Here is a 22147-nt window from a genome sequence, read left to right on the forward strand (position 1 = left end):
CAATAATATTTATGTATCTCTAAAGACAACGTCAAAAAAGTGTATCATCATCAAAGTGCCATATGCCAGGCGCAACCGATAACTACCTACGTACGGGTGCGACACGTCGTAACGACTTGTAGTTGTGAATCCTTCGTCATGTATTCATCGCTAGAATCAAATTGTGAAATGTCTGGGTACGATAAAGTACTCGTGTCCACCGTGGAAGTGACAAGATGCAGTAGGGCTATAGGCAGGGCACGGGCGGTCACTATGTTCAACCGAATTGCTTCGAGTGTTGGATATATTCCACTTGCGTGAGGGTGAGTTTAGGTGGACGCTATTTTATAAATTCCTAAAATAGGGTCTCCTTAGCAAACTCAGTGCACTTATTTGAACTTCTATATATGTATAATTGTATTTTCACTGCTTTTGTATGTTTATATTATGTTCTCTTTTTAAATTTTCATTTTTATCGTTTATAATGTTTCATGTCATGATGTGAACGTCCTAAACTTATAATTTGTAATGTCCACAATATGTTAAAAAATAAATTGAAATTGAATTGAAAATCTGTCGTGACGGTTATCTGTCAAGTTTTTGAACTCTGTAGTTCGTCGCATGAGAATCCTTCGTCATGTATTCATCGCTAGAATCAAATCGTGGAATGTCTGGGTACGATAAAGTACGCGTGTTCACCGTGGTAGCGACAAGGTGCGGTAGGGCAATAGGCGGGGTACGAGCGGTCATCAGTCGTGACAGTTATCTGTCGACTCTTTGAACTCTGTAGTTCGTGGCATCCGGTCGACGCATGCTAATAAGCGTGTTTTTATGACACGTACAAACTATACTTATAGGAAATGCAGTTTCCAGTGTATGGTTACCACCGGTGGCTGTGGTTAATGGTCGTATGGTCACCTCAACATGACTTTTAACATTATTTTAGATCAGGGGAGGGCAAACTGCGGCCCGCCGGGTATTTTTTTGCGGCCCGCCGTCATTAATTGTACTTCTGATTACGAATAACTTTTTTTATATATTTTTTTAAAATATTGACAATAGATTAAAATTTAAAGAATTTGTTGTTCCGTTAATGTATTATCTCAGTACGTCTTCCTTGCGTCTCGTCTCACACTATGTAACCACTATTTTCTATGTTGAACATCGTGACACATTTAAATACTTTTAACTCTGCGTTGCAAGGAAAAAAAATATATGCCCACGATATGGTGAAGAGTTTGAATGGATTTCAATTAAAACTCAAGTTGTTCCTTCGACAAATATCGAATAAGAACGTGGACCACTTTCCAACTTTGAAGTTGCTGAATATACCAGAATATAAATTTGAAGAATATGGTAAAATTATTAAAGCTCTGAATGACGATTTTTTACAAAGATTTGGTGACTTCCGAAAAATTGAGACAAGTTTAGCAACAGTACGCAATCCATTTTCAATAGATATTGATAGTGTACTGACAGAGCTACAACTTGAGATTATTGGTCTGCAGTGTGACACTGATTTAAGAGAATTGCATCGTCGCGAAGATATATCCAAATTTTACAATGCCCTTAATTCAGACAAATTCGAACAACTTTGTTCGTTGTTTGTGGATCAACCTATATATGTGAACAAACATTTCTGATCATAAACCTCAATAAAAATTCTTTACGATCAAATATCTCCGATGCCCATTTACAAGCAGTTTTGAAAATATCAACCACAAAATTAACACCTGAATTTGAAAAAATGTACAACACTTTCATTCTTCTCATTATTTTTTTTGTAATGTTTATTTTTCGTGATAATAAATAGTGTATATCTAAAAATAGTATTTTACTTGCGGCCCGCCGGTCATTTTGAATTCTTGAATTTGGCCCTCCATCTAAAAAGTTTGCCCGCCCCTGTTTTAGATTATTGTGTAGGTACCAATACATTTTTATCGCCGACCAAGAATCGTCCTCGTTTATATTTAGTGTGATTTCCTCTGTTGCATTTTGATTTGGTTTATCTGCAAGTGCCTACCGAAAATACCGCTTTACGCATTTTTATCGGGCTCGAAAGTGCCTCCCACGCTATCCTGTTTTTGATTTCCACATCCATCATCCTCCCACTTCTGCATTACAACTCGCATCTGCGACTGGTTCCAACAAGGATGTTCATCAAACGGATTTTATAGTATGTTGCAGTTATCGAAATGTCGCGGATGCACAAAAATATTTTATCTTCACAGTCCACGGGATTGTCACTAGGTACTACTTATTTTTTTTTTTTATCATTTTCCCGTTCTACGTACCTACTCGCAGAAGAGTTAATTTTGTTATTATTATCACGTAGTCAGTATATGTTTTTTTATGAATATATTAATATAATATATTATGCAAAATAATAGCATGGTTTGACAATAGTTGAAATATGACCTCTAAGTAAATTCTGTCATAATTAATAGATATAAAGAGTTATACAAAAAGATGTCACATCAGATAGATCAGATTGTGCTCACTAGGACTGATTATGTCCAACGAAACCGTTGCGGTGATTAGATAGCGTTGGTAACAAAGGATGCACAAGCAATCGACGGCAACAGGGCCCACCGCCGCTGGGATCTTTGTAAAGAAAAAAAAATAGTAAAGATAAAATCAACAAACTGGAGAAAAGCGGAGTTTATAAAATAACATGTGGCACATGTAGCACCTACATTGGTCAATCTGGCAGGCCTATAAAACGCGTTTCGATGAACACCTCCGGTCTTTCAGGAATGGTAAAACAGATTCTCAGTTCGCTAAACATTTGATATCAAATTCGCATAGCATCAGTAATAACATAACGCCAGAATGTTTGCATATATGTAACAAAGGTCTAAAATTAAATTTACTCAAACAGTTGGAAATTAATCGCGAATTATCCAAAAGTAATCACATAATAAATGAAAATTTGATAATGCATTCGTCGCCACTATTAAATATAATTTAAGCACATGATTAATAATAATATTTTAATTGATTAATAATGTCAAGAAATAACCAATGCACTCGAACACTGTACTTTCGATAAATTTTGTAAATTTTGATATCCATTAAAAACCCACTTAGGGTTTTCAAAGTATTAATAATATTACAATTAATAATAAGTATACAAAGTCATAATATTGTTTGAACGAATAAAAAAATGTATTCTGTCTCTATCTATACGTATAGTATATAAGAAAAGGCAAACGGCCTATCTGAATAATCTTGATAATGGTGTTACAACCGAAATAGCTATCGACAAACCTTTTAAAAACCTGTAGAATTTAATATTAATTATATTTTAATTTCTTGTAAAATGGAATTCTACCAAGTAAGTGATAACTCAATTAATACATCTTTGTAAAGGTTTTGTATATAAACCTACAAGCTGTTATGTTGTTGTCTATGGTCATCGATAGTCCATAGACAACTTCGCAAAAACGGAAAAGGAAACAGTTGCATCTCGATCGTCGTCCTAGAACAGTTGCATTTTGGCCTTTCAACAATGTAGTCGACAACGCGTCCTCCGCGTTCCGCTTTCACCTTTACCCACTACCAAGCATCTTCCTATTACCCCCGATATCTTCTTCCACGAATGATGATGATGGAAGTTGTACATTTTGAAATCCAGTAGAAATATAATCGATATTTTTTTTTGGGCATTTTCACTATTGTATGGAATCCATGAAAATAATATCACAAACGATCACGACTTGCTTAAATACAATGAAAAGTTACCGTTCTTCACTGTTTAGTTATACTATTAATGCTATCGACCGAAGGAAGAATTTGAGTCGTTTTTTTGCGATCTGGGTTTCGTCTTTCGGCATCTTCAGGCACTGTGTACACTCACCAAAAGGCAAATAAACGCTGACACCGAATACTATTAACTCTAACTTAATATACAAATCAATACAATAAAATAGGTAACAAATCATCACATACCTATTAAGTCAACTTAATCAACAACTCAAAGTGACTTAGGTAATATATGGGTGATAAGTTTTTACCTACTTTATTGTTTAGTTATACATTTTTTGCAATTATTTTAAAGCTATACCTACTTAGTACCTACACCATAGCCTCAACATCCTGAAGCGGGTCCCCAGGCAAGAATCTTTGGCGTCCCCCCTACCTATTGCAAAACTTAATTAAAAACGTGTGGTGATCTACATTTGCATGTTCCAAATGGTATTCGAGATAAAAATTAAGGGTAGGTATATAGTGTATTTTTTAGCGATTTTTTGTGTCTTTGAATGCATTCACTTGAATTATGAAATTGTCAAAATATATCGACAAACAATAATCAAAAATTGCTTAAATTGCTTTAATGTTATTACGCTTGAAGTGAAATAGCGTATAATCATATTTTTTTTACTTTTACTGCAATTTCGTGATGTGTGTTTTATCGCACTTGACTGATCGATCCGCCAAGCCGGGCCCCCCTTAAGCCCCAGGCTAGAGCCCTGTCAGTCCCCCCCTTGTGGGGCCAAGACCTACACACAGAGAAGCAGTTGACAACCGTATAAAATATTTGCCTTATAATTATTTCTTTTACTAATAACAGCCTCATTTTGTTACATATTCCGAGATTTCATTGGCGAAGCAAGCCGAGTGACCTTTTTTTATGATGTTGTCAACTTGTGTGTGGTCAGTCTTTTACGAGTGGCGTCCATGGTTTTCCATGTTCCTTGCGTTATAATTAAAGTCTCTTATGTTATATTCCAGGTTCATGGGCGTGTGCGTCCACGAGTGTCAACTCCATGCCCTGACTGAGTTCATGAACGGCGGTTCGATGGAGCAAGTCCTGCAGGGCGGCGGACCTCTCCCTCAGCGGGTGAGGGTCTCTCTGGCCACAGACGTCGCACGGGGAATGCTCTACCTACACTCTTGCGGCGTCTTTCACAGAGATCTTACGAGCAAGGTAATATATTATATTTTTCAACTTCGAAAAACATTGATATAAAATAATCTAGTATCTATAACGGAGAAGAGCAAAGTGATTCATTATCGATTGATTAAGATTGCGATTATATAAATACTTGGATAAGTTAAAAACGTACAAATTTTCTTCAGAAGTTAATAAGTTTAAAATAAACGTATTTTATTAAAATTTATCATTGTTGCGTTATATAACATTATATTATCACACTGATTTGTGTATGCTAAAAGAAGACACTCAAATTAAATTTATATTGAATTTTTAATAAAAATCACAATAGCGTATTTTCGTAAAGACCGCTTTCTTTAATGAATATAAACCACTTTTTTTTATTTAAAGATCTTGTTTTTTTTTAAATTGTCAGAATGAAATTAATATAAAAAATAAATATCAACTTTCGGTTGAATGTGTCGAGCTGAATTTATATTAAATTTTTAATCTTGTATACCAGTTTATTAAGAAACCATTTTTCTGTATAATAAATATACCATAATATAAAATATTTTTAAGGTTGATTTTATTTTCACTGTATTTAAAAAGTACATGTAGTTATTTATTTAATTACGAATTTACATTCTGTGTTGATTTTTACTGATCAAATATTTGGGAAGTAACTATCATTAAAAAGGTAAATAATGTGAGCGCATACAAATGACATTGACTCTCTTTCAATTTTTTTTTTGCATAATATTATGTCATAATGTTATTATTGTTCAAGTGGGACTACTATTTTTCGTTAATAATTGTGTATCTTTTGATGTTATTTTCTTGACCATTGTACTGTCCTTAATTCATGCTGATTCATGGAATGATTACAAACGAACCCAATGAAAAAGCTACTCGGATTTGAATACATTTCAATCTCGCTGGGACTACATGTGTCTTGTTGCTACACTTTATCCACACCCACACTCTTCCAAAAATCTCACATAATATGTCGAGTGCAACACGCATACACCCACACGTGATTAAACACCCACACATCACACACAATGATATGATACAGAATAATGCACCCACTGGATGGAAATATAAAATGGGCCACAAATGTAGAAACATTGCCTGAAGATATAATATTTTTTTTGATTGGGTTTGTAATCAAGAATTTAAAATATAATAAAGTTTTAAATGATCTTTTCTAACTGTTATTATGCAAGAGGTTGATAAAGAAATAATTTCATGTGTCAGGCATGTCCAACATCAAGTAGCCTGTGATTGACTTTCTAGTATCAAAACTGGCAGTGGATCGACTATAATACTGTGTCCGGTAACTTATACGTATGCAGTTCTCCGTATCACACGTCTTCACTGTGAAATTTTGTTTTGGAAATATATGGAAAAAACATGTCTAAATAAAACACGGTTCTTGTCGATTTACACTTTACTGGAAGCCAGCAGCAAACAAATTTTGAAAATAGCCGATATACTGGATTATTTGTTGGGTTAGGTTAGGTTAGGTTTTCATTCATGAATTCATGAATTTTGCCAAAATCAGCTATGAAAATTTAATTAATGTTCATATTGAATCTAATAAAATTGGAGACCATATAGCAGGGATGACCAGTGCGTCGATCGCGAAGGTATTTTTGGTCGATCGCGGACATAATAATATATTGGACTATTTCTTGTTCAAACGAGTCAAAATTACTTGACTTTCCAGCTCTTAAAATCCGCTAGTTCTTATCTCTTCTCTTACATATTATTATCAAGAAAGACAGTCATGCGAAGAACACAAGTGATGAGCTTAAACTTGGAAGAAATTCTACAGGAAAACATTTAAAATAAATGTAAATTCTTATCTTTGCAATTTGACGAGTCGGTAGATTGCACGGATATTGCACAACTGTGCGTTTTAGGTTTCTAAAAAAAGGTTTCTAAAAAAAGCTATTTTCCTCAGGGAAAATTTACATTTTAAAATACATGGTGGTGCGATGCACTTTGATGTGATATTGTTATTGATGTAATTAAATGATAATAATTCATGTATAGAATTTATGTAATAGAAGTATGTTTCCTGGCAAAGGGTTGCATGTTACTTCGCTACTACAAAATTTCTAATATTCGATAGACATGTAAATTGTGTAACTATGTCGAAATTACAGTTAATGTGTACCTACTTGATTTTTTTAGAAGTGAAAGACATAATAATATAATATTATTGTCATTAATTTGATTTTTTTGTATATCGTCGCTTAAGAAACAACACCGCGGAAGTCAATTAATTAAAATTTTCAGGGGCAAATAAAAACCGTCTCAAAAAATTGAAAATTGATACCTTTTAACTTATTTTTTTTGTGTTTAGTTAAAAAAAAACATTTTTTTCGCCATAAATAATTTTATCAAGGACACCCCTGCCATATAGTATACGGTCATCTCTTTCCGATAAGAAAGCTAACGGCGATCTGTGAGGACACTCCTACTCAATTTCCTATTAGTCATAAAATTTATGTCTTTTGGACATTTATTGTACTCATTGTCAACCTATTCATTTTCCTACAGTAGCCTACTGCACGACGGTTAGCGGAACTAGGTTTCAGTTTAAACGTAAAATGATCCACATCTTCTCTTTGTCCCACTCCTATGGCAGGTTGTGAGTGATGCAATATGAATCAAGTAATACGACGAGATCACGCGGGCTTTTCGATGGTTAATTTAAAAATGCTTTTGCGTACAGAACCCATTAGGAAAACTTCTACGAACTTCTTCTAAAAACTCTACGATTTATAGTATGCAAGGCTTACAAAAGTGTAAGTGTTAGAATAAATTGGATGCTGGTATCTGTATTGACTTGTGAATGTATCAATACTCACATTTTTCTTTAATTTCATTTCAGAATGTCCTCATACGAATAGACGAGGATAATGGCGACATGACAGCTGTAGTTGCCGATTTTGGTCTTGCTGCTAAGATTCCACACCCTGTGTAAGTATCTCCTGTTAAATATTGTCACAATTGTTATTCACATTGTGTAGGTATGCGAGATATAAACATATGCCAAATGCTTTGCGTTTTTATGCTACATAAACAGTGCCGGGTTTAGGAACGTGGAGGCTCAAGGTACTGATTGATTTTGAGGCCGTCCATGATATAAAATAAAAGCCATAAATTAATAAAAGCTACCGACATAAATCTGATTAGTCATAGGGATGAGGCGTTGCAAGTGTTCCTTTAACGGTTGTAGTTTAACGACAATTTCTCCATATGCATTTCATATTGTACTGTAATTAAGATTGTAGTGTAAAGTGAATTGAAATTCAAATTGTTTATATCAGCGATACTAAACCTGCGGCCCTTTAAGCTTTTATGTGCGGCCCGAAACACATTTATTATCAGGAATTTCGTGTATCTTGAGATTCGTTTCGACTTTGACACACAGATAGTGACACCCGAAGAAGATTGTCAATATGGTCCACATCAGATCTGGTATAAGAGTGTTGCTATTGCACACGATTAATTTAAAAAAACACGCATAATTTTTAAAATCTCAAAAATGTTTTGTAAAAAAGGGGGGGTTTCATGATTTTTTTCGTCACATCAGTAGTGATGCGGCCCGCGTTACTTTACAAATATATGTATTTGGCCCGAAGAAAAAAAAGGTTGAGTATCATTGGTTTATATCATGATATTGTATCCATATATTATCGCTGCTGTTATTTTTTACTGCAAAACCATTGTCTTGCCCATGTCAAATAAATACATAGTGTTAAATTGATATCTTCTAAACTAAATTATAAAATAATAAACATACTTCCAACTTTTGAATAATGCAGAATTGGGGTCTGTATTTAGGAGACTAGGAATATAGTGGTGATAAGCTATGGTATATATGGGAACCTGAGAAACCTTTCAAAGAAGCAGGGATCTAATAGTACTTGTTGTTCAATTGTGTCATAATTTTTTCATTTCAGGAACGGTTACCGATTACCGAGTGTGGGTTCACCATGGTGGATGTCTCCGGAATGCTTAAAAGGCCGTTGGTACGATCACCGCTCTGATATCTTCTCGTACGGCATCATTCTTTGTCAGCTCATTGCTAGGGTGAGGACAAATATGGAATTTCACTTGCAACTCAACTTAAATGAATTAAATCTATTTATTTAATGGAGTTAAATGTCAATTATTCTTGATGAAAAGACATTATAGTAATCAAAACAAAACAATAATTAATATCTTTTATTTTGTTAACTGTCAATTCATGGTGGAACTGCATTGTATTGTTGTTTTATTAAATCAAACAACAATACAATAATTAATATAGTATCCACTTATTTCATATAGTGTAATGACAATCGTGATAGGTTTCATCCGTCAATGAGTGGTTATATAATTTATGACTGCACTTGAATGACTGGTTTTCTTCTTATTTTAGTTGGATGCTGATCCTGATATTTTGCCGCGGACTGATAACTTTGGCTTAGATTACCAGGCATTCACACAACTCTGTGAGGGGGACACCATTCCAGGATTTCTGAAACTTACGTTTCATTGTTGCATTGTACGTAAAATTGGTTTTTATTATTTTGTTGTTATTTCTGAACCGTCTTGATTAATCCTGTCTATTCATGGACCATTCTTCAGAAGGTACATTTACAGATATCGACTATGTCACACAATAGCAATAATGCAAAAAATATTTTTCAAAATATATTATTATACCATAATACCTATTACTAAAAAAATAAAACTTACCGCCTTTCTTAGGTTTTGATTCCCAATTATTATTATTCAGCAAATAATGTTAACTGGCAAATGGTCGTTAAATAGTTTTAAAAAATGTGATGTATTCGTATGTCGTGTAACCTGAATTTTTCTGTTTCAGTTTGATGCAAAAGCTAGGCCATTGTTTTCCGAGATTGTCAAATCATTGGAGGGCATCACTGAAGAATTGGATAGAAAATTAGAAAATGCTTGGAAAAGTATCGAGTCATCATCAGCTAACACATCTACTCACAGGTATTCAATTTTATGGCTATTTGTTTTATTGTCTTATAAGACAGAGCTAAAAATATTTTTATAAAAATTATCTTGTGGCATAGCATGACGTCATGTGCACATAACTCGTTGCTAAGTAATATTTTAACTTTTGTTTACAGTACCCCGGTCCGGCAACCAAATGTAAAGTGTGAAGTCTCAAAACGTAATTCTGTAGATGTGTCAACTTTACGAGATTACGCCACAGGAAGTACGGATTCTACGGGTAGCGACTATTACGGGACACCATCGCCGCCTTCGTCTAAAGCTGCTGACGGCAGGAGCATCGTCACAAATTCATCCGATCGTATACGGAGAGAATCGAAGCGGCCTGGCTTTCACAAAAAATGTTTGTATTTATTTATTAAGTCACTAAATAATATACAAATGTATCATCGTCATCAGTACTATAGCTCTATATGGGTCTTGGTTGCTGCAGGAAATATTTTCACTCCCCTTTGTTTGCCACATGCTTCCTCTGTTGTCTCAGGTTCAGGGATACTTGTCCAACTATTGCAGCCTAGGAGACCATACACTGACTGAAACTGCATATTATGGTTTTGACCAATTTTGACCAATGTGCCATCTAAACTTATGATCTCTGTTAAATGTTTATGTATATGAGCGTGTATGTATATGGTATATAAATAGATGACGGTCAGACGGTCTTCATTTGACGTCTTGGCTGATGTCGTTTTGAATTAATTTACATATAGAAGTCTATATTTAATTCATCTGTTTGATGTTCTATTTCTTTTCAGTGCAACATCGACGTTCCCTGTCGGAAACTGTGAGCGGTTTGACTTTCTCTCCTCACACGGCCCCCAGTGACAAGGCGCGCTGCCACCTTCTTCAGCGTTCGCCCGCTCCCCGTTCCCGACCCCACTCCAGGCCCGGACAGTCATCTCTCCATCAGCCGAATCCTATCTCCGACCGCGCCGCTCTTAACAAAATCGCAGAAGTCATGCAGCTTAAAGATCACCACTATAAGCCTCGCGTCTCCACCGGGGTCGAGGGTAGCCCCCCGGGGGTTGCCACATCCAACCCTTTCACCACATTCGCGCGATTCCGGGGAGTCAAGAAAATTTTGGGCGGTCCTCCGGACTCCTACGCCTCTGGGGTCGGAGACCTATTCTCTTCCTGCTTCGAGTTGCCATCGCCATTCTTCGGTGACCGGGGGCAGGGAGCGAGAGTAGACACGGTAGATGAGATGCATGGGCCCCGAAGAGAGCCGAGGGAGAGTCCCGGTGGGCCAGTCAAGAGGCCAGCATCGCTACCTGCTTCCCCCGTTCTGTCACGACAGAACAGCCGTGATTCCGTCGATCGCGACGATCCGTCCCCTCGTTCCGATGCTGACCGTGTTCAAGAGTGTGTCAACAGATTGGTATCCTTGAAATTGAACCCCGAGGGCTCAATTCCTGAGCTATGCAACGATAGCTCACCCAATACTGCGGCCTGCGAAAATAACCGTGCTGATGATCAGAGCGCCCTCCCTTCTTGTGAAGGGGATGAGGGTCAAAATGAATCGAATTTAAACAAGATAGTAGCTGAAGACAACGATATGCAATACTGCACCGGGGGTTACATCAAGAATGCTTCTAAAACTAAAACGAGTACTCTGCGTTCTCATCCTTGGTTTAAAAATATGAAAGAGGTCACATCACCTCCCTATGACTCGGCGGACGGGGAAACAAGAGATGGCACTGCAAGCGACGGGGACATATTAGATGAAAGCGTCTCGCGAAAAAAGAAATCGCCAATCTTGCTGCAGAAGAGCAGCTCCAACATTGAACTGTCAATGGAAGGCGGCTCTCTCTCGCCGGGAGCCCTTGACTCTAAGGTTGGAAACAATTTGACCAGAAGGCGTGGTTCCTGTGAGAGTGGAATCTTTTCTGTCGTCAATGAAGATTTCTCCTCTGCCCATTTCCATGCGCCGTGCTGTCGCCCCTCCGTCTGCCCTTGTGTTCTTCGATTCTTCTGCCACTGCCGGTGTCCGGCAGCTGACGCCTGCCGCTTCTCCGATGGGGCCGACCGTTTCGCCCTCGACTGGGAGGGGAAGCCTTATGGCTCCACGGCCGATGACGCCGCCTTCGATAGTGACTGTGACTGCAAGGCAGGCTGCGACGACCGGGATTTTCCCGACCGCTCTGACTTTGTCCGCGAGAGCAAAAAGTCCTCGGAGAAGGATGATTTGGTGGACGGGAAGAAAGAGGAGAACTCCGAGAGTGCGGGGGACGGCGGGGACCTCTCTGCGGAAAGTGAGACGGTCTGCGACGCCCACCTCGACATGTGCCGTGACTGCCTTGACAACTACTGTCAGATGCTGCACTACAAGTATTGCTATGGGAACTTCAATTCCGGGCACGCTCCGGGATGCCGCACTTTCTCCGGGAGTTCGGCGAACTCCAGTCTATTCCTTTTGGACGACTCAGCCGTGTCCACCACCACAGTCAGCTCACTGCGGAGTTTAGACGATTTGGACTGTCTTAATGCTGCCTCGTCCCGGGAACACCTGCGCCCATCCGACCCCGAGAGTCTGTTTCCCGGATTCTTTCGGTGCCGTGGACGCGGGGAGATTCACGCTTGTGGCGGAAAAAGTCATGATGCTAGCTCAGAAACTGAAGGAGACACAATTCCATCCCGAGGCTGTTCCCATAGAAACTGCTCGAATCCATTTCCCCATCGAGAGGGTCAGCCGCCTGGCTGGCACTGTCCGTCACCGCCAGGTCGCCGGAGTCGTGGTTGTCCGTTCCATGGGTGCGCAGCCAACGTGGACATCGATGCGGGCAGCGTGGACCTCAGTCTCGTCAACCGGCTGGCCATGGATGAGGAGATCGCCAACATAATCATGCAGCGGCGCTCCCTCACCAACCAACTGCTGTACTCCTCTAGTAAGCGTGCATCCAGCATCTACACCGACAGCTCGGATGACATTTCCTCACTGGCTGGCTCCGACTCCCTCTACTTTGAGGACAGAATCAGCTATCCAGGCATCAACAACACTAGATCGGCACAGATTTCCAAAATTGTGGAATATTTTGAGCGCAAGGGTTCTGCCTTCAAGCCGTCGGTTCTCAAAACCAATCTGTCGAGTGTGCCATCCAGTGCCGCGGCGTTTGCCGCCGGCTCTCGATTCAAGATCCCCGGGAGTGCCGGCCTGGTATCCAAGATGACCGCTGGGGAAATTCTGTTTTCGAGTAAAAATTCCCGGAAGCAGACTATCCAGCCGGAGTTTTTGGATGTGAGAAGACACTTTGACGGGGATTCCCGTAATGTATCCGACAGCCAGAAGGAGTACAGTTTCGGTGAGACGGGCCGCAAGATGGCAGAGCTGAGGCAGAGGCTGAGCGGTCAGGGGAAATTTGCCGACCTGTGTCTGAATGTGGACGTTCGGCGGGAGGACCCGGGGCCGGCCATCCCCTCCTGCGCCCGAAAGTGTCTCTCCCAGCAGCGTCTCATGGTGTGCGAGGGCGCCGTCAAATCTAAGTTGCCACTCTTTGACAGGAAAAAATGAATCGTCTCGTCGTCCGACGGTAGCGGTATTCGTCCATTCGTCTTAGTGTGAGTTTGCAAGGATAGAAACATTCGTTCGGTTAAAGTGAGGTGCTGTTGTCAATTTGTAATTATTATCAATATTATTTCGATCTACTAAGCTGCTCCTTTGACTTAATTAGTGATTATTTTTTAATAGTGTTGTAAAATATTCTTTCAAACAAATAAACAGTCAACTTAGTTTTTAATGCGAAGATCGAGTGAGATTATTTTTGTTATTTAAATTGGTCGCTACATATTGTATTATTTATATTAGCTTTATTCTTATTATTTCAACAGTAATGCAAATGTGGGCTCTCCGCACGTTTCCAGGAGACCTGATCTCGTTTGAATTCATTTCGTATGTATTATGATGATACACCATTAATATTGCAGCTTTCGTTGTATATATACATGCAGCTATTTTATAAAAACCAAGGGTGTAATGATAATTTCGCACACAACGACTTTAGCCAGTAATTCATATGGTTTGTTTCGATTGCTAAAATTATGTAGCATTAATAAAAAGCGTGGATGCATAACTGGTATCGTATCTGATGAAAAGAATAAAATTGCATGCGAAACATATCTTCCTCCATTACGTGAGTCCTTCCTTTGAATTTGTTGAAAATGTATTATTAGTACATTAGTACCTTGTAGGAATAGTCTATTTTATAAAACTTTTTTGGGAATGTAAAATATAATCGGTCCGTAACGAGGACCCGCGGACTAGTCGCATTATCTTATTATTTACTAAGAGACAGAAACGGAGTGACGTGTAACAAATAATCAAAACCGCGGTTCAATTTTAGTTTTTATAAACCTAATAATTTTTGGGCGAAATGCAATAATTAATTATATTACCTACGATTAAAAATAGTTTTTATATTTTGTACATAAGAAAGAGTAATCCTTTTACTATACCAAATTATTATCCGGTGTCGCGATAAGGTGTAATTCGGATGGCCTACGACATAATGGTGCAGAGAATATTCCATGTAAATCAAATATTATTGTATTCACCCCATCCTCTCATTATTTATAAATCATAAATTACCATTAATCATTTTCTTGTTATTCATTGTTCATATTATACAAATAAAATAGCACACTTATAACCAAGGAATCGGCAGAATATTATTGGGGATATTATTGATTTATTTCATGATCGATGCCTGAAAAATATTAAATTTTCTTTTCATTACGTTAGATATTCTTGTATATCTCGCTTGAACTTATTACATTCTTATACAAGTCAAACTATTTAATATCATTACTAAGGAGATATATCAGTCGTTGTATTTTGTTTTGTTATCAACAGCAAACACAACATTGATATTTTTTATTAAAGGCTTTAACGAGAATGAGCACATATTATTTTGCGGAAGACTTGCGATTATAACGGCTGAAATCATCCCAACCCAACCTTGTTATTATCATATTATCGATACAGCTGAAGTTCATATTTCTTTTTGGCATCATGGCTTCAGTTGGAGAATCTGTTTTGTTTACATGTTTGACTTCACACAGCATTTCTGCTATGTATTACCATCATTGAGTGTTCAAAAATAATATCTTCAATTCTATTGTTAGGTGCAATTATGATGGAGAATAAAATAAAATATTAGAGAATTACCTTTTTATATTGTTGGTAAATTAATGTAATCAATTATATAAGATGTCCATCGACATATTTCGATCCCTCGGATAGCGTACAAATGTTCAATGATGTCTCAATGTTAACTGTTAACGGTTTGCACTCGATATTGGTGCGATCTTTAGTTAAAAATGTTGTTAACGAAGATAATCAATTATTATTATTAGATAATATTATTTTTCAGTTTTATTATTGTTTAAAAGAAAGTACTGTTTTATTATAATGGTCATGAAAGTAATTTTTGTACAGTGAAGTGAAACTTTTCAGTATTCAGTTTTCGTTTTGTGTATTAACAATTTTTAATTAATAATCTATATTACATGTAAGTAGGTAAAGATAAATAAATAATACTTATAGAAATAATTATATTTTTATCTTAAATGAAAGAAATAATATCGGTTTGTACAAGAAATTATTGTATACTAAGAAAAAATAATAAATTACTCAAAAAACTCTAGCTTATGGTTTTATTTTATGCATTGTAATTAGGCTAGTCTGGAATCATAACTCACATTTTCCAAAAATCAAATTTTGAGAAAAACACAAATTATTATTCTTTAAATTATTGTCTTTTTAAATTATTTTTTAAATATTGAAAACTCATTCTGTCTCCTGCCTGAGATATATAATCTGCTATGGCAATGTGAGAAATACAGATTCTTGATTGGTTAGAAAAGCCTTTGTGCCAAAATAGTGATCTTTGGAAATGTATGTAAAAATATTTACATGGTTTAAAACAAAGATACCATGATCGATTTTGATTTTGTATTTATGATAATTTGAAAACTGACTATAGGTATAGACTGAAAAAAACCCAAATATTGCACAAGTAACGCCAACCGACCTGACATTTTAACGAACACGTATGGAAATAAAAAATAAAATGTACCCAATCAAAGTCACACCATGGGGTAGGATTACTTTGATACCTATTTTCTGCTTTCGTTCGATTATATGTGGGATTATAAACCGACCCCTATATTTCATTACTTAAAAAAACAAAAATCAGGAGTTACAAGCACTAAGTTATAGTGGGGTGACTTTGATAGGGTATCAATGTCACCCTGTAAGTTAACCAATAAAATAAAAATATGAAAACATATTCTCAATCAAGAAAATAAACAAAAAATGTACAGATTTGCATTTATTCATCATGTTATCAAAAAAATACAGGGTAAACAACAAGAACTAGGGACATTTTTATATGAGACCAAATTTACAATTAATTACAATGAGGATATTGAGTTCCCTGATTGCAGCAGATATTTTCACAACATGGAGATCTTTTAGGACCACCCACTCGCTAAGTATCCCACATGCATCCATTCACTTCGATGAACAACATAGTATGTTATGGAGGGAGAAGAACCCCATCAGTTTATCCACACATCATAATTATTGATCTCGTAACTCATAACTCGTTCAGGGTATTTTACTCCTCTTCTGTAGAAAGCAAGTTTCTTACCAGGGTCGTTACACTTATTGCTTTCGTCATAATTAAAAAAGGTGGATGGTTCTATTGTCTTGACAAAAAAAATAGATTTTCAAAATAATTATTTATTGTTTCACGAGACACTGCTGCCCGAGACCGCTTTATATTGGAGGCTAGTCGTGATACCATGGATGTATGTCTCTTTAATAGGGGTAAGACCCAATCCTTTCCAGGTATATTGTTTGTAAATAATTACAAGATAAAAAGAACTTTTTTGTACGTTTTTAAATTTTCTGTTGAATCATATAAACTTGACTTGACTAGCTTAAACGATCAAAAAAATTTGTACTTGATAGAAATAATACTGAAATGTCATTTTCACATTTCATATTGATTTCCATAGTAAAGCATGTATATATTAATAATTTAGTTGCTAGGACCCCAGACCCCTAGCAACACTTAAATAGTGGATTGGATTACGGATTTCTTCCGAAATAACTTTTCATACAAAACAGAATTAACTGAAAATGAATTCAATTCTACATAAAGATGGCTAAAAGTATTAAAAAAATGCATTTTCATCGTGTTCTGATATATTCTAAAAGTTTTAAATGTCTAGCTAGTCGGGAAGTTAGTTAAAAATCGATTGCAAGATTTGTACTGGATAAACAACCACCGGACAAATTAGAATACGACCCAATAAAAACGTTGTAATATAGTACCGTTCTATCTTGCTGTTCTAAATAGTATTTCACGAACATTTGTAAATCGTGAATATTTAAGGGAAATTCCCAGTCGCCACATTTAGTAGCTGCTTCCATAAGTGCATTTTCTTCTGTCTCTAAAAAAATTGTGACACCCCCCAACTTCCCTTGTCTGTTTTCCATTTAATTTATTGTGGAGGGTTTCAAAATAATTTTTATACTGTCGAGAAGCTGCCTTGATAGATACAATTTTGTTTTTATGTTTAAAACTGCTCTGTCACATTTTGCCATTCGTGTAAATTTAGTAAGCTCTTCAACTTAGTTTTTTTTTGTACTCTCGCATTATCTTATTCTTATTCTGAAATTAAAAACATGGAAATTATAAAAATTTTCTCAAGAATATCCTAAAAATTTAGCAACTTACACCATCTTCAGTGTAGGTATTAAGTGTGGGGGCCACTTTGATACCCCGTATCAATGCCACCCCACAACCTAAATTAGCATGTTACACAAAAGTGTTCCCGACCATGTCTGTCCTAGTAGGATCATGGGCCTCCACAGAGTAGAGGTTTGTATTAACAGATTTTGTTTTTTACGAGAAATGGATGTCAGCCACTTGCTCAACCTATTAGGTCCATACCCTGACAGACACAAATTGAAAAACAATATGTGTACTTGCCAGACACAGGATTTGAACCTGAGACCCACGGCGTGATAGTCCAATTACCGTATTTGTACAAGCGGCCGGCCCTTGACTTTCGTACATTCTACTTTCATACAATTTGCTATTTTGTAAAATTCTTAAAATTTTGATTTTTGTTGATAATGCAAAAATGGTGTGCTTCCGTGCAGTCGCTCTCTCCTCCGCTTCTTCTGTCACCTTCTCAAGTACGTAAACAAGCTTAGTCTTGCTTTAGGATGCGTGCCGATGTTCCTGGACAGCTAAAATCTCTGCAGAATGTTGTTTATTCCTCCCTGCCCTACCTGCCTCATACAGCCCATGGACTAAACAGTGATAGCTATATTTAAACGATATTATATGAGGACAATAATGGAGAACCACAACTGACAGGGAAGGTGAGCTTACATCATTGGAGATTTTTGGAACATAATAGACAATATTGGAGACTCGTGAGCTGAAATAAAAGAGTCAACAATGAAAGGATCCTGGAAACAATAATTATGCCCACGGATGATGAGTGATTTTATAATTTCTGACGTGTCAATTTTTTCTAAAAATTACTTAAACAGAACCATTGTTTGGCTTTTTATATTGACACCTACGCCATGGCGCTGTATGCGATGATAGTAAGATAGAAATGGTTTTAGTTCCAGAAACGGCCGCGCTGACGTGTGCGTCTCGATATAGCAGCCGGACTCTAATGTAGTTTTTTCCTCCATCTAACTGCTAAGGTATATAACATTATCTCCAGTTCAGCATCTATCGAGGAATTTACCGACCCTATAATAATAATGAATTATATCAATTAGAGCAGGGGTCAGTAACATGCGACATGAATGATTGTCTATTTTTTATACTAGTTATATAGTCGTAGGTACGAGGGTGGGTCAATAAGTCCTTAGAAAAGCCGACAGGTGGCGCGACTAGTACTGTAAGCGGTTTGTTTTCATGCAGCGGCACTACCGATTCAGTATGCTGCGAAGTTTCAATCAGATTGGTCGGGTTGTTGTTTTTTATTTTCGTACATTTAAAAAAAAAATTTGCTTGTTTACAAAAATGGAGAAAATTGAGTTTAGAGCTGTTATTAAACATTTTAATATAAAAGGGTTAACAGCAAAGGAAATAAAAAATGAGTTGGATTTAGTTCACGGCATATCTGCTCCTTCACTTGCAACTATTTATAACTGGTTAAATGAATTTAAACGTGGTCGTACATCAACAAAGGATGAACCACGCTCAGGACGTCCTGTAGAGGTGACTACACCAGAAATGATCAATAAAATCCACGATATGGTGTTAAGTGACCGAAGATTAAAGTTGAGTGAGATAATTGAGGTTACAGGGATCTCAAAAGGTAGCGTCATTTCTATTTTACATGACAAATTGGGCATGAAAAAAGTTTCTGCAAGATGGGTGCCGCGTTTGCTCACAGTCGACAATAAACGCAATAGGGTGGTGGCCTCTAAAGCCCTGTTGTCGCTCATGCAACGCAATCCGGATGAATTTTTTCGTCGCTTTGTGACTGTAGATGAAACATGGATATACCACTATAATCCCGAGACGAAAGAACAGTCAAAGCAGTGGATTGCGAAAGGCGAACCATGTCCAAAGAAGGCGAAAACCGTAAAATCAGCTGGTAAGGTTATGGCTACTGTATTTTGGGATGCACGTAGAATTATTTTCGTTGACTATTTGGAAAAAGGAAAAACAATAACAGGGGATTATTATGCATCTTTATTGGACCAGCTAAAAAACGAAATTGAAAAAAAACGGCCTCATTTAAACAGGAAAAAAATCCTCTTTCATCAGGACAATGCCCGTGTTCACACATGTTTACGATCAATGGCTAAAATTGAAGAATTGAAGTTCGAATTGGTCGACCACCCACCGTATTCGCCAGATTTAGCCCCCAGTGACTTTTTCCTTTTCCCAAACTTAAAAAAATGGCTAAGTGGACAACGTTTTTTTTCAAATGAAGAAGTCATCGATCGGACAAATGCTTATTTTGAGGACCTAACGAAAACTTATTTTTCTGACGGTTTAAAAAAAATTGAGAAACGTCTAACCAAGTGTATTGAGCTCCAAGGAGATTATGTTGAGAAAAAAAAAATACAAAAATAAAAACTGTTTTAATGCTTTTTTCTAAGGAATTATTGACCCACCCTCGTAGTATGCGGTTATGTTTTGAATTATTTCACGTAAATACCTAGGTACATTATTTTATATATTTAGTGATATCGTAGTTTTCGATGACTAGGGATTGTGTTCGTAAATTCTCGGGAAATTAAGTTTCTGAAGTTTCGAGAATTCTCATTTTTTTGAGAAATCGAGAAATTCAAAAAAATTGGCAAGAGCAAAGAAGTAGTTTCTTAATAATGTCGTTTTCTCGAGAATTCTGAGAAAACAATTAATACCTATTTTGGATTTAGAGAATTCTCGAATCTAAAGAAATGATAAAAATCATCACAAAGAAATCCCAAGCTTTATAAATGACGTACTAAACCAACTATAGATGTAAAATATGAAATATATAACATAATGAAATATTGAAAAACGCATTTTCGTCATAATATTCAACAATTTTAATGATACTACAACAAATTAGGAATTAATCAGTTTCGCGAAAATGATGATGTGGCATTTAGAAGCACACAGGTTTTCGAACAAGTGGTTATTTTCCATGAGTTTTGGAAAGAATATTTTCTGTTTGACTGACTGAAGAACATCTGCGTGCTTCAATTCGAATTTGCTCTCCAGGTTTTCAAGTGGATATGGATAGTTGGACCCATAGACTAATATACTTTTAGTTGGACCTAAGGGAAAACAGCCACATATCTAGGGCAGTGAAGACGGCTATCATATCGATACCTGGTATTAATTCCAAAGTATGGTAGATGCATAATCTCTATTTTAGTTGTAATCAGAGCTCGAAAAGGACCGGAACGCCATTCCGGTTCGTAAAATCATGATGATTATCTCTTTGTCTCGTGGAAATATCAAATTGACCGTCTGAGCTAGATACGCCTAAATCTGAATAAAATCAAACACATTTGTTTTTATAAACTACACATAAAATTAGATGACCATGTTAATACTTTTGTAAAATTATCGAGCGCTCCGGTTCGTAAAATTTACCATTTCGAGCGCTGGTTGTAAGTAATCCATTGTTATTATTTTTACTGAATAATATTTTTTCATTATAGTTTATATAATAATATCTCGTATCTATTTAAAATATTTCTGTATTTTTGAAGATTTAAGTATTAAAATTTGATAAGTAATTTTTATACACTAGGTACTTATCTTGTCAGTTCTATTATTCAGTAAAACTAAATGGTGAAAGTGGCGCATAATTGAAAAGGTTGCCGATCCCAGGATGAAGGATTCAAGTATTTCATAATAATTGGCGAAAACCTGAAATTTTGCCCACTAAAAAACTGTTATGGATACTATAGGTAAGTAATGAAAAAAATATTTTGCGTCACATTTTTATGTAAATCTCTAAGCTTACCCTATTGTTATTATAATGAAAATGAATAACGTCTACAGTATTTCAAATGAAGGAAAACAACAGTGGGTTTAAATTCGAGTTATAAACTATGAAATTGTCGTTGAAATTTTCCCATAAAAAATGAAAGTCAGTCAGTCAAGCAAACTCTTTTTCGCACGGAATTTGCTTATAATTTTAAATTAACAAACATTACATTTAGTTTCATTTCAAAGTCACTCTTCATTTACTGGAAAACGTTATACTTTTCATAGTATCTTGAAAACCGTTTTTTATTTCATTTTACATCTTTTCTATTCGTTTAAATTTTATTAATTTTATAGGTTCTGAGACTGTTAGTTTCCAGTTTATGCAAATTCTTTGATTCTCCCCATTGGATTGTTGTAAACGAATTAATATTTTCGTATTTATAAGTATTTTATACTGACCTATTCTAAAGCTAGTCATTGTTATTAGGTATGCTGTAATTCTTTAGTTTACAAAATACGTATTATTTAATATGAAAATTATATGGTATAATAATGGTTTATCTTATTCGCAAGGGATATCCCAATTGTAAAATAGTATAGGTAGGTAAGTTTTTCACGCAGCTTGTCTATGGTTCGGTGTGTGGAAATCTATATTTTCTCCCCCTCAAGGTCATCCGTCTCCCCTTCCGTTGTATGACGTCACACAAATTCGCAGGAACTAGGTTACAGAACGCCCCCTGACGTGTTCCACTTTCGCGCATGCCCA

At 36.4% G+C, this 22147-nt stretch overlaps 1 protein-coding gene across 1 annotated transcript in view; it reads left to right on the forward strand.

Annotated features, from left to right (window-relative positions):
- cdi (serine/threonine kinase) overlaps positions 1-13983 on the forward strand; it is an 84422-nt gene extending 70439 nt beyond the window's left edge. Inside the window, exons 3-9 of the mRNA XM_085952688.1 lie at positions 4714-4909; positions 7761-7849; positions 8836-8965; positions 9297-9422; positions 9747-9880; positions 10021-10247; positions 10660-13983. Coding sequence (XP_085808814.1) covers positions 4714-4909; positions 7761-7849; positions 8836-8965; positions 9297-9422; positions 9747-9880; positions 10021-10247; positions 10660-13412 — 3655 coding nt within the window. The 3' untranslated portion in view covers positions 13413-13983. The remainder of the gene's footprint in view (positions 1-4713; positions 4910-7760; positions 7850-8835; positions 8966-9296; positions 9423-9746; positions 9881-10020; positions 10248-10659) is intronic.
- Positions 13984-22147: the final 8164 nt, after the last annotated feature.

Source organism: Rhyacophila brunnea, unplaced genomic scaffold, assembly GCF_057557595.1.
Source record: "Rhyacophila brunnea isolate RB1 unplaced genomic scaffold, BYU_Rbru_1.0 scaffold_3, whole genome shotgun sequence".
Classification (NCBI taxonomy): domain Eukaryota; kingdom Metazoa; phylum Arthropoda; class Insecta; order Trichoptera; family Rhyacophilidae; genus Rhyacophila; species Rhyacophila brunnea.